Source organism: Chanos chanos, chromosome 8 (genome assembly GCF_902362185.1).
Source record: "Chanos chanos chromosome 8, fChaCha1.1, whole genome shotgun sequence".
NCBI lineage: Eukaryota > Metazoa > Chordata > Actinopteri > Gonorynchiformes > Chanidae > Chanos > Chanos chanos.
The window spans coordinates 22697852-22712481 of record NC_044502.1 but is presented as its reverse complement, the minus strand read 5'-3'; the positions used below and the strand labels follow the sequence as shown (position 1 = coordinate 22712481).

At 39.1% G+C, this 14630-nt stretch overlaps 1 protein-coding gene across 1 annotated transcript; it reads left to right on the top strand.

Annotated features, from left to right (window-relative positions):
• Positions 1 to 674: 674 nt before the first annotated feature.
• hsd3b7 (hydroxy-delta-5-steroid dehydrogenase, 3 beta- and steroid delta-isomerase) lies at positions 675 to 13658 on the top strand. Its single transcript, XM_030783307.1, has 6 exons — positions 675 to 1155; positions 3274 to 3429; positions 5420 to 5528; positions 8494 to 8593; positions 8968 to 9130; positions 9672 to 13658. The coding sequence occupies exons 1-6, from the start codon at positions 996 to 998 to the stop codon at positions 10091 to 10093; spliced, it is 1110 nt and encodes a 369-aa protein (XP_030639167.1). The 5' UTR covers positions 675 to 995; the 3' UTR covers positions 10094 to 13658.
• Positions 13659 to 14630: the final 972 nt, after the last annotated feature.

Genomic DNA, 14630 nt, shown 5'->3' with positions numbered 1-14630 from the left:
CCCAGCAGTGCTTGCCATTCTTGGGGGGGGGGGGGGTGGTTCTGTTTTATATAACTTACTCTGGTACAATATCTGCTGCGATATACCCCATAGGCTAGGCCAAATATAGCTCTTTCCCTCATTCCTCATACTCTGCTTATCTTTAGCACTGATCATTGACCATGGCCAAAGTCACTCTGAGTAAACTACAATAAGGACTTTGATTCACGGTACTAGCTCCGCTTAAACAGTACGCTTTTGCTTTGTCTACCCAATGTTCCCTGCAAAAAATGTATCTCTCTTGATACTACATACCAAGCTGAGTGGGGACTTGCTAACTGTGGTTTAATTTTCTCTTCATGGCAGTAATCTCATAGTTTTAGTGCAGCCATACCTCATCTTAGGACTTAGCAGAAAATATATGTAATAATAATAAATAACAGGAAGAAGAAAAGGATTATTAGATTGCGTCAGTTGCTCAAGAGAACTGTTGAAATGAGAAAGGCCTGAGTAATTCATAAATGTGTGCCAAATCCAAGGCCAGTTAGATAACAGCTCACCATTGAACTATAGCACACATCCGGCCAAGGCCATAGAATTAGCGGAGGGACAGAGGTTTGAAACCCTGACAAATGACAATTCTCTTTTGTACCACAAGGGGTATGAAGCCTACCGCAAGTTTCATGTATTTTATGAGAAGGGTACCGAGCCGTCCGCCACAAAGCGGTTTATTCGTCTGAGCCCTTAACACACGTCAGAGATTCGGCTTCATGTTAATTGTCAGGACTGCGCTGTTGACGCATAAATTGTTTAAGTAAACCCAGGGCGCCAGTTTTCCTTTCATTAATTTCTCTGCCGCTTTTTCCAAGGTGTTACCAGAGGCATTAAAGCCAAGTTCATTGGATATCAGAACATATTCCGTAAGTGTCGGGACAGTTGCTGGAGCAGTGAGAAGCAGACCGTCAAATCAAATTCACTCCAGAAGTCAAAGTGACAAATATTACTGACGAGCAATCATGCTCAGTGATAAACCGGGACTTACGTACTTGATTACGGGCGGCTGCGGTTTTCTCGGTCAGCACTTGCTGCGGGTGTTGTTGGAGAAAGAAGACCAGCTTACTGAGATACGGCTTTTCGATAAACACATCGATGTGACCTTACAAGACGACAGCACAGGTAAACAGAACGTCTTTATTTGCAAATTGCCCCGTGTTTTTCCATTGCTTTGGAATATCGTGCAGTGGGCTGTGTGAAAGGCTGTACAAGACTGTACTGGTTATTCGGTCGAGAGACGGGAAGATCATTCACATATTGATAGACCATAACATCCCATGTCCATTAAAACTGTAATTTGTTAATTCACTTTAATAACGTTAAATCTTCGGTTTAATCTCAATCTTTTTGGCAAAGATTGCTTCGGTCTAATGGCGTAAAGATGGCCTTTGTACCGTTAACGAGTTGGATATTCGTGAATGGAGGGCGAAGAATCGGGACAAAGCACTAAAACCTTTAGTGGTGATGCAATTTACAGTTTTTCATTAGGGTGAATAATTTCCAAAATGCGCCATAACACACATGAAAATATTTTATGTGCAATATCTTGCTGAACACTAAGCACGGTTAAATTAGGAAATAACTGTCTGTTCAGTGTTCACTGAAAACAGGATGCTGTGACTGTCCTAAGGAAGTGCTCTTGTAGGTGAGGTTCAGGAATATACACCCGTTTCCCTCCCAATTTTTTATCCTGTCACAGTAAGCAGGATGAAATCAAAGGAAATCCCGTGCACCTGACTATACTGTTGCACCCTGACAAATTTCTTGAGAACTGTCTCACTCCAGAAGAACATACTTCTAAAAAAAGAGGTTTCTAAGACATAAAGAAGACATGTGACCCTTTTAGTAAAACCAGTTATTCCTAATTACTCAAATTTACCTGAGTAATAATACTTTGATACTTTGAATGTTGTTCTTTGAACTTAGATTAGTTCACAGCAAACTTGTCATGCTGATATGTAAATTCTTACAGCTACAGGTTATGGATGCTGCTCTAAGACATGTCTGTCAGTGAGAGCCAGCTGTTGTTTGGGTTGTAACTGAAATAGTCAAGAATGCCTTGCTTGGGTGTTAATGAGGTAATTTAGGTATCTGTCAGTGGTCATGTAGACACTGACCTTTTAATAATTTGTTGTAATAGATTCTTGAGCAGCAAAGATGACAGATGTTGTTATATGAACTAATGTCCTTATGTGACAGACACCTAGCAAACAATTCACATATCACAGAGTTTTCACATCCTCCATTTCATTTCAAACCATAGTTTCAAAAAAACTATTTGAGAAATCTATTTGTCATTCTCTATGAAAATACACAGAGCTCATGTAAACAGTACTGGAAAACAATGTCTCTTCCTTGCTCTCTCTCTCTAGATGTATACTCTGTGTGTGTATATGTGTGTGTGTGTTTGCATAAAATGTGTGAATAAAATCCCATCCAGACCCACAAGAGTACTGCTGAAGCTGATTTCAGGGTGGTATTGGAGTACTGGTGTGAAATGAAACGGACAGTGTGCAACCATGTGACACTATGTGTCTGCGTTTGAATTATACAGTGACTTTCAAGAGGGGGCTTGACTTTCTCTCCATGGTGATGGTACAGACAATTTCACTTGTGGTACACTGTGTCTCAGTGAACTGAAGGCAATGTAACTTTTGGTACACTGTGTGAACTGAGGTCTGACAATTATTAGGTTATCTCCCTTATTAGAGGCACAGCACACCATGAACCTGAGTGCATGAGTGAGTTACAAATGAGGTTCATGAAGTGCTTTGCATCCAAAAATTGGCTCCAAGGGACCACACAAAGTGCACATGAGAAACTGAGCAATCATGGTAGCAGCAGCTGCCTTGCAAGCTAGACCATGATAAGTTTACAGGCTAGCAGATAGCTAGCTAGCATCATATATTCAGTTAGGCAAAAACATATGGTAAACTACACATGAATTCATGGGGGACCTAACACAATTTCATTTAAGTTATGTGACTTAATTCACAAGAAAACATTTTCTAACTACATACTTGCATTACACCTCCTCTGCACAATAATGTATAATATAATGTATGATACATAATTCACATCTTGTTGTGTGCATGTTTGTGTGTCTTTATATGTGCTGTGTGTCTATTTGTGGTATGTAAAATATGTGTTGAAAAATGTTGTAATCTTGCAGGCAGCTGAGTCTGTAGCTACGACTATAGATCAGAGTGATGTCTCTGTCTCCCCCCATGTGTGTGTTAGGTCGTGTGAAGGTGGTGGTGAGGCCGGGGGACGTGACGGACTATGAGAGCATTGTGGAGGCATGCAGAGGAGTGGATGTGGTTATTCACACCGCCAGTCTGGTGGACGTTTGGTACAGAGTGCCTGAGAAGGTTATCCACGCCGTTAATGTCCAAGGTGAGGTCCACGCTCTGACTGGAAATTACGAGTATCAGGGTCAAATATAGGAAGAGAAATGGTGGTAGGGTAGTGGTGGTAGGGAGCAAGTTCTGAAGAATGATTGAGAGATAAATTGTGATTGGTTATGGAATTATGTAATTAGAAATTTCACCTTATGAAATTACATTGGGGCCTGCTGTAGTGAACTGCAGACTGTGGGGAAGTTTTTTTTTCCTTTTTAATTTAAGCAAGACACTTGCCCAACTGATGTTTCCCAACTTGTCTATGAATTCTTTCACTTACTTGTCTATGTATTCTTTCACTGACTTGTCTATGTATTCTTTCACTGACTTGTCTATGTATTCTTTCACTGACTTGTCTAGGTATTCTTTCACTGACTTGTCTGTAAATTCTTTCACTTGTCTATATATTCTTTCACTCACTTGTCTATGTATTCTTTCACTGACTTGTCTAGGTATTCTTTCACTGGCTTGTCTATGTATTCTTTCACTGACTTGTCTAGGTATTCTTTCACTGGCTTGTCTGTAAATTCTTTCACTTGTCTATATATTCTTTCACTCACTTATCTATGTATTCTTTCACTGACTTGTCTATGTATTCTTTCACTGTCCTGGACTGGTGCTTCGCACAAAACAGCCAACATTCTCTCTATGGACTAAAGCAGCAAAGACAAGCTAGACTGGAGTAAGGAGAAACAGAAACAGCCCACCTCATCTCTCTTTTTGATTTCTGCATGTTCGATATTTTAAACTTGCCTTGATATCTTAAACTGAAGATCTCTCAGCCCAGATAGAGAGAGAGTGTCGTCTGAGGTGTGTGTGTGTATATAAAAAGGTCGTTAGAATGTGGAAGAGCAGCTGTATAACAGAGCAAACAGAACAATCTGGAGGTCTAGTCTGTTACGTCACATGCTTTGCACTGAGTGGTGATGAAACATAAGCTTCACCCTTTATGGCAGTTGCATACAAATTTAAATCAGTTGGGTAAAGGATTCAACAGGGAATGTCCACAAACATTCAATAGCTTTATTTTTTTTTTAAATCTAGCCTCAGAAGTACTTTTTTAATTCTTCTTTAATGGCTGTCTTCATACATGGAGCTCTTTCTCTGTGACTCATTGTGTCCACATATTTCAGTATGTGCGTTTAGGATTCTGCCATGAAAATGGAAAGAACTTAACTCCACATGACTCATTTCTCCTGTTCTCTCAATCAGTATTGTCTGTTTTTCCCTCACTGATTTTCCCGTTTTCTCTCTCTCCTGTCTCTCATGGAGATTCTCACTTTATCGCCGTCTTCTCTGGAGGGTGAGGCCCATTTCTCTGCATGACTTGTGTCCATTTTTCTGCTGCTATCACAAATACTCATAGATGCTGGTTGTATGTGCCGGGCAGACATTATTTCAAAACATTATCCAAAATCCATGTCACAAGTCACTAACCAAATTCCAGACATAGTCATCTGTGTACTGCAAGCAGGACAGGAAATCAGCAACGATAAATAGACAAAGCAGAAAAACAGGAATGCTGAACAAGAGCAGAACCTAACTATAAAGACCACAGCTCAGTTCACTCAGGAAGCCAGAGACTTCAACAGCTTATTGAGGGAAACCAAGGAGTGTATATACAAGTGAAATAATGAGACAGTAAACTGTTGAGCATGATGATTAGATAATCATGGTTAATGAGTTGGGCTAAACAGACCTCTGATTGGATAGAAGAAAGTGAGAGGTGAAGACAGAGGCATGACACCTGCTTTTTAATATCTCAGCTGTTTCTTAGCTGTGTAATAATAGCTGTTTATTTTTTCAGTATTAGTGATGTATGCTGAAGAAAAAAGAACATTAGTTCAATTAAAATTGTCTCAATAAGTTACCTGTATATTTTCAGATTCTCTGAAGCGTCATTTAAATGTGTCATTCCTTTTCTGTTTTTTCTCTACCTGCCTTCACTCCCTTTTTCTTTTTGTCTCTTTCACTCTTAATCTTAGGTACAGTAAATGTGATTGAGGCATGTAAGGAAGCAGGCATTGGCTGTCTGGTATACACAAGCAGCATGGAAGTGGTTGGGCCCAACATCAAAGGAGAACCATTCATAAGGTATTTCTCTACACCCACTATTTCTCCCTGTGTGTCTGTCTTTCCTAGCCCATTTCTCTCTCCCTAATTCTATCTGTCTCATTACTCCCCCCACTACTTTTTGTTTATCCTTGTCTTCTTCTTAAAGAGCTGCTGTCAGCTCGGGGGAGGACAGATAGCTGAGTTAAATACTTGACATTCCATAGCTGTCAACAACACATGCCCACATCACAGAGAGACACAAACAGACCTTAACATCATGTTTGGATGTAAGCCTGCAGACACCCTTGCTTTTATACTGCATATTTAATTCATTAATTTTCAATCCTCTGCCTTCTCTTTATTTTGTCTGAACATCTGTCTCTCTGCTTTCTGACCAATGCGCCACGTACTCAGATTTGTTTTACTTGGGGATTAGCACATTGCCAAAGACACGACTGCTCTCTGGAATGTACAGATGGGACTTGTGGAAAAAAATTCTAAATGAAACTGCAGGTTGGGAGAATTGTCCAGTGCATTAAATTGTGAATGTTATGCACAGACACAGAGCTGAAGATGAAGGGAGCTGGGAGTATTCTGAGAGATAACAGCCTTTTTCTGGCCTCATGCTGGCATACCCCCCCCCCAGACCATGTCATAAACACACACATACCCATACCCGTACCATATCATAAACACACACGCATACCCATACCTCTACCATGTCATAAACACACATGTATACCCATACCTGTACCATGTCATAAACACACGCACATACCCGTACCATGTCATAAACACACACACATACCAAACATTCATATTACTCTCCAGTGGTTTTCCTTTCCTGATACAATGCAAGTGCATCAGCACAAGCACACAGCCAGTTTGATTGCTCAGAACTAAACTAGTATGAACTGTATTTGACCTATAAACCTCAAGCCATGAAAAACATTCCTGTGCTAGATTTGTTTACTTTCTCTTCCATGGTTGCTTAACTGCAGGCTGAATTAACCTATAATGTACAACTGTGCTCAAAAAGATACTTTCCTCCTCACATACACACACACATAATTTCTCCCTGTGAACTCCAGTATTATCTGTTTTTACTACTGGTTCAGATCAAGTTGAAATCAGCATTACACATAACATACATAACATATCATACATTACATACAAGATATGTAACAATACATTATACATAACAATACATTCTACATAACAAGGCATCATGTATAAGAATACATTATACATAATGTTTCATACATAACATGCATCGTACCTGACACACATTATACATAACAATACATTACACATAACATACATTATACATAACAACCCAGTGCAACATGTGGTGCTGGGTAACTGGTTAACTGGACTGTCTGGAGAGATGAATCAGACATGTAGTGGTGTATGATGTCTGACTCCATTTCAGGAAACCAGTTTGGTCACAGTGGGCTCATCTATGCCAGTTCTAATCTGTTTGCCAGTGTTTTATTTATAATTTTAGCACATTGTCTGGTAGACCAACAAGGAGATTTGAACACATCGTTTGATAGACCAATGGGGAGATTTTAACACATCGTTTGGTGGACCGATAGGGAGATTTTCAACACATCATCTGGTAAATCGACGGGGAGATAGAGAATGGTAATGAAAGTCCTTGTGGTGTCCAGTTGTCATAAAGATGTGTTTTGTCATGCTGTGTTTTGTCATGCTGAAAGGATAGTTGGAAAGAGATGCCAGAAATGCTTCTGGAATCCCACTGGAAAACTGTTTAAGCTTGTCAGACAGGGCTTTGTGGAGTTTGGACAAAAATGAAGGGAAGTCAGCCATATGAGACATGAAAGGACAGAGACAGCTGAGAGTGATATTATTCAGAAATAACCGCCACAGTTAGTCATTTCACTCTCAGGTTTGTTAAATTGTGTTTATCTGCCATCCTTTTTGTCAATACATACAGTTTGGAGAGGTTTCCATGTTTTTTATTGTGCTAATTGTTTCATTACATATTTGGATTTTGGAATTCTGGATTTGAAATTACATTTTTGTACTTAATTCCTGTGTCAAATTCTGAGGACCATCCCAAATTGTCTCCAAATAGAACATTTGATTCAATGTTTTCCAGTTATTTAACCTTGCCTTACAGGTCACTAATTTCCTCAAGGAAAGAATCACAGCTGTATGCACTGTGTGAGGAGCCCTGTGTCACAGTGGCATCACTGTACATGCCAGCAAGAGCAAGTTTACAAAAAAAAAGTTTCAGTCAGTCAAGCACATGACAAAGTGTTGAATTCAGCAGCCAGACACTTCATCACATACATATTTAGGTTCAGTTTCAGTCTGAGAATTTTTTTTTTTTTTAGATATCATCCCTAATTTGATGGAAGTGGGCATGGTAAAATATCAAAATATGTTTCTTGGTTTTGTTACATATGTGTGTGTGTGTGTGTGTGTGTGTGTGTGTGTGTGTGTGGTCCGTTTTCCATTCCAACACATGTGCCTCATTCAGCTGGGTTCCCCTGAAAAGGGTAGACAGGGAGCTGACATTTGTCCTGAACTGGAGAATTCAGTTACTCTCTGTAATTGTTAAACATTTTCTATCCTCAGATGAACTTCAGCTCCAGCTTATAAATATTATACGGAGTGCTCACTCATCTGCGTCCTGCACTCTTTTATATCTTGTCTCACACACCAGTTGAGACCAGTGCACAAAGTTAACTTTCAGAAAGATGGTGGGAAACAGAAAAGTACATAAAATACATAAAAGTTCTGTGAGAAATTAAATCATTGAAGTCTAAAAAACTCTATTAGTGAACTCTCCTACAACAGCAAATAACTTAAATCGGTTTGTAAAACAATGCTTTACCTCCTCCTCTCCCTTCACCCATCAGAATATCTCTCTCCTATTGTCTGTCCCATATTACTAACTTGTCATCTCTCTCTCTTTCTCTCTCTCTCTCTCTCACACACACACACACACACACACACACACACACACACACAGGGGAGATGAAGATACTCCGTATAATGTATTTCATGACATGGCCTACCCCAAGTCCAAAGCCATGGCAGAAAAACTGGTTCTGGAGGCCAACGGCTCAAAGGTACTTACACACACAAATGAAACATGAATGGATTGTTCACCATCCTATGTGCATGTGGAATCACACTCTAGCCTATGTGTGGATACATAGCAACAACAGGGAAATGTCCAAAAAGAAATGTACTGGGAATTGTGGTTCATCCATGTCTGTGCATTAAGGAGATGTGCATTTCCACACAAATGTTTTTATTCCTGTTCCTGATTACCTGAGCAGTCTAGAATGGAGAGGTGCTCTCTGTGTTCCCCTGCCTTTCCATATGTGCTGTGGCATTACTTACATTTATATTTGTCCTCATTTTATTAGTGGTTTGACTGTTTATGTAATGTAATAAATGAAAACAGTCTTTTACCTGTTTGTCTTGCTCCCTCCCAAAGGTGAATGGGGGTGGTATTCTGTACACCTGTTCTCTGCGGCCCACGGGTATCTATGGGGAGCAGCACCAGCTGATGAAGGACTTTTACCAGATGGGAGTGCGCACAGGGGGGTGGCTAATCAGAGGAGTTCCTCAGAACACAGAGCACGGACGAGTCTATGCAGGTAGGCCCCAGTAATACCACAGGGTTTGCATTTAAACCACCAAAATCAGGAATGTGGTACAATTTGGGGGTTTTTCCTCCCTTTTTCAAGCATGTATTCTTGTTTCAGGGTACATTTTTTGTCTACCTTGGTGTTTTCCTTAGCTCATTTTTAAGTTATATCTTAAATGTTTTGTATTGTTTTTGTATTTTCATCAAAAATGCTCATTTACAAAATTGACAAATGCTCTCTAAACAACATAGATTCACAGTAGTTTAAAACCACTTTTTTTAGCTATCACAAGCTCTTTCATATCAAGGGAAATTCAATACTTACCATTGTTACTTAGTACTTAGTTAAGAAAGTATGTATGCTAGTTTTTGCAATGTCAGAAAGTTCAGTTTTGATATACTTATTTTCATTATGTAAACAATGTTTCATTTGGCTGTTATTTACCAGAAAATGTTCTTTTATGGTTTTATTATAAAGGGGTGTGTTATAATGTGAAAAAAGGGCAAGCTTCCCTTTGATCATTTTTTTCACTCCTGTGTGGGTGTCCTAGGTAACGTAGCCTGGATGCACCTCCTGGCAGCACGCAACCTGCGTGAGCACCCAGAAAGGCTTGGAGGGGAGGTGTACTATTGCTATGATGATTCGCCCTATAAGAGCTATGAGGATTTTAACATGCAGTTCCTGTCTGCCTTCAACTTCCGTGTGATTCGTGTTCCTGTGTGGGTGTTGTGGTTCATTGCGTGTGTGAATGACCTTCTTCACTGGCTGCTGCGGCCAGTATTTAATTATACACCACTGCTCAATCGCTACACGCTGGCTGTGGCCAGCACCTCTTTCACTGTGAAGAGTGACAAGGCCTTCCGGCACTTCCAGTACCGTCCTCTCTATAGCTGGGAGCAGTGTTATGCCCGTACACAGCACTGGGTTGACACCTTTCCTTCCATGGATGTGACCAGTGCCAAGGACACCTAACCCCAAGGCAGAATGATCAGTCCAATAAATAATTACTCAGATGCATAATAAAACAATGAAATTACTTGTACTTTATTTTAAATTTCTTTCTTTGAAGGAATGAACATTCTCAACAAAAGGCAGACAGATTATGATCATTGGAGGAAGAGTTGGATCTGTACCCCATCCAATTCATGCCTTATGTCATTAAATCATTCCTTCTTTCTTATCAATGCAAAAAATCAGAGCACGAATAAGCTCAGTCATAAATCAAGGCAATATCTCTCCTTTCCTGCTGCAGTGTTCTCCTATATCACAAACTGAGTTATTCTCTTTGAAGGCAGACAGCCCTGTCTAATCACTCGTTCCCATGGTTTTATTGTGTCATCACTGACTTTCATCTCAGTTCTTGGGGAATTATTTTAAAATTCATTCAATCTTCCATTTAAAATCTTTTTTTTTTCCACATATTACTCTGCAGCAGGGTAGAAAATATATTAATTTTGTAGACTTAAGTCACATGTACACTTCATGTTATATGTATTATATTCTGGGTATCTGCCCTTTTGTCTCTTAACTAGACTCTCACATAACATATTATTCTTTCAACATGTGGGAAGGGCAAAGCGTTTTACTTTTTTTTAATTATTATTTAATTATTTATTTGTTTTAGATCATTGATTTTATTTGTTATAATCGTAAATCATAAGTATTGAAAATGTTTTAATGGTTTTATCAAGTTAGATTGTGTGTTTAAATTTTAACATTGAAAAATTAACATTTGGTTTGCTCTCCAATGTTCATCACATTCATGTTTTGAAAAATCTGTCCTGGCACAATACTAATGTGCAGATACTAAATCTCTTTCCTATTTACTGTAGAGCACATGGTTCTAGTTATTCTCCATTTGTTTCCAGCTGTAAACACTGTGTAAACACTGTGATTCATCAGTGCCACACCCCTGGTGTTTCCCCAACTCATCCACCAGCACCCAGGCTCTAGTTTATTTTGTGTTGCTTGGAGATAGTCTCCACTTTTAGCATTTGGTAATTTCTCTGAAATCTTCATAGTGAGTTAAGCTCAACAGTTTCCAGTTATGGTAACGGCATCCACACAGCGGCCAAACAGAACAGTACTTTTCCCTGTATCAGTTCAGCAATCACACTCTGCCAAAGTTTAGATACTCGGGACAAAATGAAACACTGGTTGAAAACAGTCCTCAAATAAAATTAATTTAACACATGTGCAATCAAATCTAGAATTTACACTTAAAATAACATTTTTTGAAAAACAGAAACACAAGCATTGGGATGTATGTGTTTCCCGTACACTCAAATGGAAAAACACATGTATGTCAAAACATTCACATTGTCAAGAACACCTCTGGGCACAGTGAAAAGTTGATTTTCAAATATTTAATAATGTAATGGTCTTTACCCCCTAAACAAAAGTACAATAACAGTTTTTGTAGTCTCGTGATCTTTACCATCTAAAGAAATACAGATTTTTGCTTCTCCATGAAATGGTTGTGGAATGGGTCTGTCTCTGCTAGTTCAACATGAACTAAGTTTTGGCATGTAAGTTTTCTGTAGTTACCATAGTTCTAAACTGATGATAAAGGTGCTGTGTGACACATTCTTTGCTATGGGTATTTGATCTGTGACTGAAACCACAGTAACAAAACACCAATGGTACTGTAGTCCTGACAGTGAGATGACAGTTATAAAACCACTCATGATCAACAGTGGGTCACAGAATTAACCAGAGTTTGGTCCTTGCGTGCTAGATTCCATATGCTTCTAAACCTCAAAGCATACCAGTGTCTAACTTCAAGGGGCTGCCCCCTAATAGTCAACTAAACCAGTGCTCTGCTCCTGGGGAACCTCTGCTCTGCATGTCTTTCCCTGGCTGAACTCATCAGTGGGACTTTTGATTGGCTGAGCACACCTGATTTAATCAAGAGCATGTTAATCACACTAATCAGGTGTGTTTGGAACAAGGATAGATAGAAAATATGCAGAGTAGAGGTCGTCCAGGAACAGGTTTGAGAACCACTGGAGTAAACCATTAGTCGATGAGAAGAGTCTTAGTGTCTCTTAGGGTGGGTTGCACCAACAAGGATTAAATTAGGCATAGTTTAGGGCTAATCAAGGATTTGTTCATCTAGGTTTTATTTTAATTTGAGTTGTGTTGCACCACTTAATTTTAAGCATTGCTTAACAAATCAGCGATTAAAACTTTACCCTGTGGTTAAAATCTTGACCAGAAATTTATTTTGATTGTCTGCCATGATAGATTCACCAGTGTAAATAAACAGCATCAATGTCACTCTCTTGAGACTAATCATCAGTGTTACTTTTTTCTTCCCTTTTGAGAGGAAGCTTACATAGACCTATGTTAAAAGTAGCTCATGCAGCCAAAGAAGGAATTTTAAACATTTAAACAGTCTACCGTTATAATTGTATTTTGATTTCTTAACCAAGCTAGGAAAATGTCATAGTGTGTACGCAGTTCAAATTTCACAAGCCATGAAAAAAAATTATTGTGTCAGTTAATGGAGCAATACGCAAACATCATCAAAGACAAAAGAACAGACAATTTCACGGTAAGAAAAAAAGAAGCATGGGTGCAGCTGAGTACAAGTTTCAGTGGGTCTGCAGGGATCAAGGGCAAACGAGATGTGAACAACTTGAAAGCCTGTTGGAAAAACCTAAAAGCAAAAGTGAAAAAAAGACACTGCCCAGGAAAGGAGGGACACTTTTCTCACTGGAGGAGGACCCCCAGTCGGAGAAATGGATCCGTTGTCACAGAAAATCGTCCAGATGATCCCACAATAAATAGTCCCCTTGTGCAACCAATATGATGATGATGCCATTGCTGACCAGCCAGTATCAGCAACATCGACCTACGAAAGTGAGCTGCCGAGCTTGTAATATTGTGTCAGTTCATTACCAACATCACGATATTTAAAAACACAAATTGTAACATTAGCGAATTAAAATTGTTGTTTAGCTAGCAAAGTAACATTATGTATCTACCTAAGGATGTAGGTCTACATTTCATGTTGATGTCTGCATATTTAATATGTGGAACACCAAAACATCCAAAAAACTAGGAAAGCTTCTCTAGCTGGCCAGTTAGCAACATGAACTATTTGCCTTAGCTAATGTTAGCTTGATTACTTGTGCTGTACCAAACTGCTTTTCAAATCCTGTTAGTCTTTTAGATAAGAATGATGAAGATGTGGTGCCTGTTGTCCCCTCCGCTCCTGCCATCATGTCAAAACGTGCCAGTAATGGAGCAACCCCAGGACAAGATCCAGTACAGCACTTTAGTTCCCCAAACAGCAAGAGGCAGAAAAGGGACATAAATGAATATCATTTCGATGTACTGGAATTGGAGAAAGAGAAGAATATCATTCAGATCGAAAATGCAAAGTTACAGAGAGAAGTTCTCTTATAAAGAAGGAAGTGCTGCAGCATCAAAAAGATACACTCATGGCAGGCTTACAACCAATGGAAATTCTTCTTAATGAACTATCGTGTAAATTGATGAACTGTTGGGAATAAACTGTTTTGTAATTTAACCAACAGGTATTTTTAATAGGTTAATAAGTAATTTAAGTTTGTAAATTCAGTTGAACTGGTGACAGTAAAAGTCATCAAACATGTTAAAAATTATTTTTATTCATTGACCAGTTCTAACTGGTTCTGTGGATCATTTATACACTGCTGCTACATTTATTGAAATAAAGGACAGATACAGGCTACACTTTGAATTTGTTTTTTAGGAAAAGGAAAGAAAACCAAGTCAACTCTTCTTTACAGTATGAAGACATTAGAAAGCTTTTAATTAATGGTTATTAACAAATGAAAACATTAAAAACTCTGACATGTTTCAGCCAGAGGATCTTCCTCAGGGAATAAAACCAAACAGGTGGGCACTGAACATCCTTTATGGGCTTGGCTGCATAGGGAAGGTGTGTCTACAGGGGTGGCTGAATTCCATGACCTACTCTGTACTACACAAACAGAACACACACAAGAAAATACAGGGAAACATTAATATTTATGTGAACATTGTATATCACAGTAACATAACTGATTATCACAATTACAAAAGGAACAATATTATAAATAGGCTGTTTTAAATCAAAGTCCTCAATGAGGCCTGGATATGCAGTATGCTTTACTTTAAAAATCCAACAGCAGTGGTATGTACACTAGATTTTTTTTAGCATATTTGTCCTCTTTCAATGGTACATCATATACACCTTAATTATGCAGCAAAATGGTTCTCAATTAAGGTTTTCCAAACAGCATTTCCATTTGCAGTGGCAGCACTGTGCTCCTCCTGGTCATCTCCTCTGTCCTCATGGGGATCCTCTTCAGCCTCTTCTGGCAGCTTATCTCCAAGTCTCTTCCCAAAGTTGTACAACACTGCCACTGCAACAATGACTGTCAGTGTTGTCTCTAGCTTTGTTCAAAGTCCGTCCTGCAAGCAGGGAAACCTTGCAAACTCCAAACACTCTCTCCACAAGACCTCGTGCTGCAACGTG

Bases quoted from the DNA above. Each gene is read 5' to 3' on its own strand.
- hsd3b7 (XM_030783307.1), top strand. From the start codon at position 996: ATGCTCAGTGATAAACCGGGACTTACGTACTTGATTACGGGCGGCTGC. The intron at 1,156-3,273 runs GTAAACAGAACG...TGTGTGTGTTAG, and splicing joins CTTACAAGACGACAGCACAG to GTCGTGTGAAGGTGGTGGTG. The intron at 9,131-9,671 runs GTAGGCCCCAGT...TGGGTGTCCTAG, and splicing joins GCACGGACGAGTCTATGCAG to GTAACGTAGCCTGGATGCAC.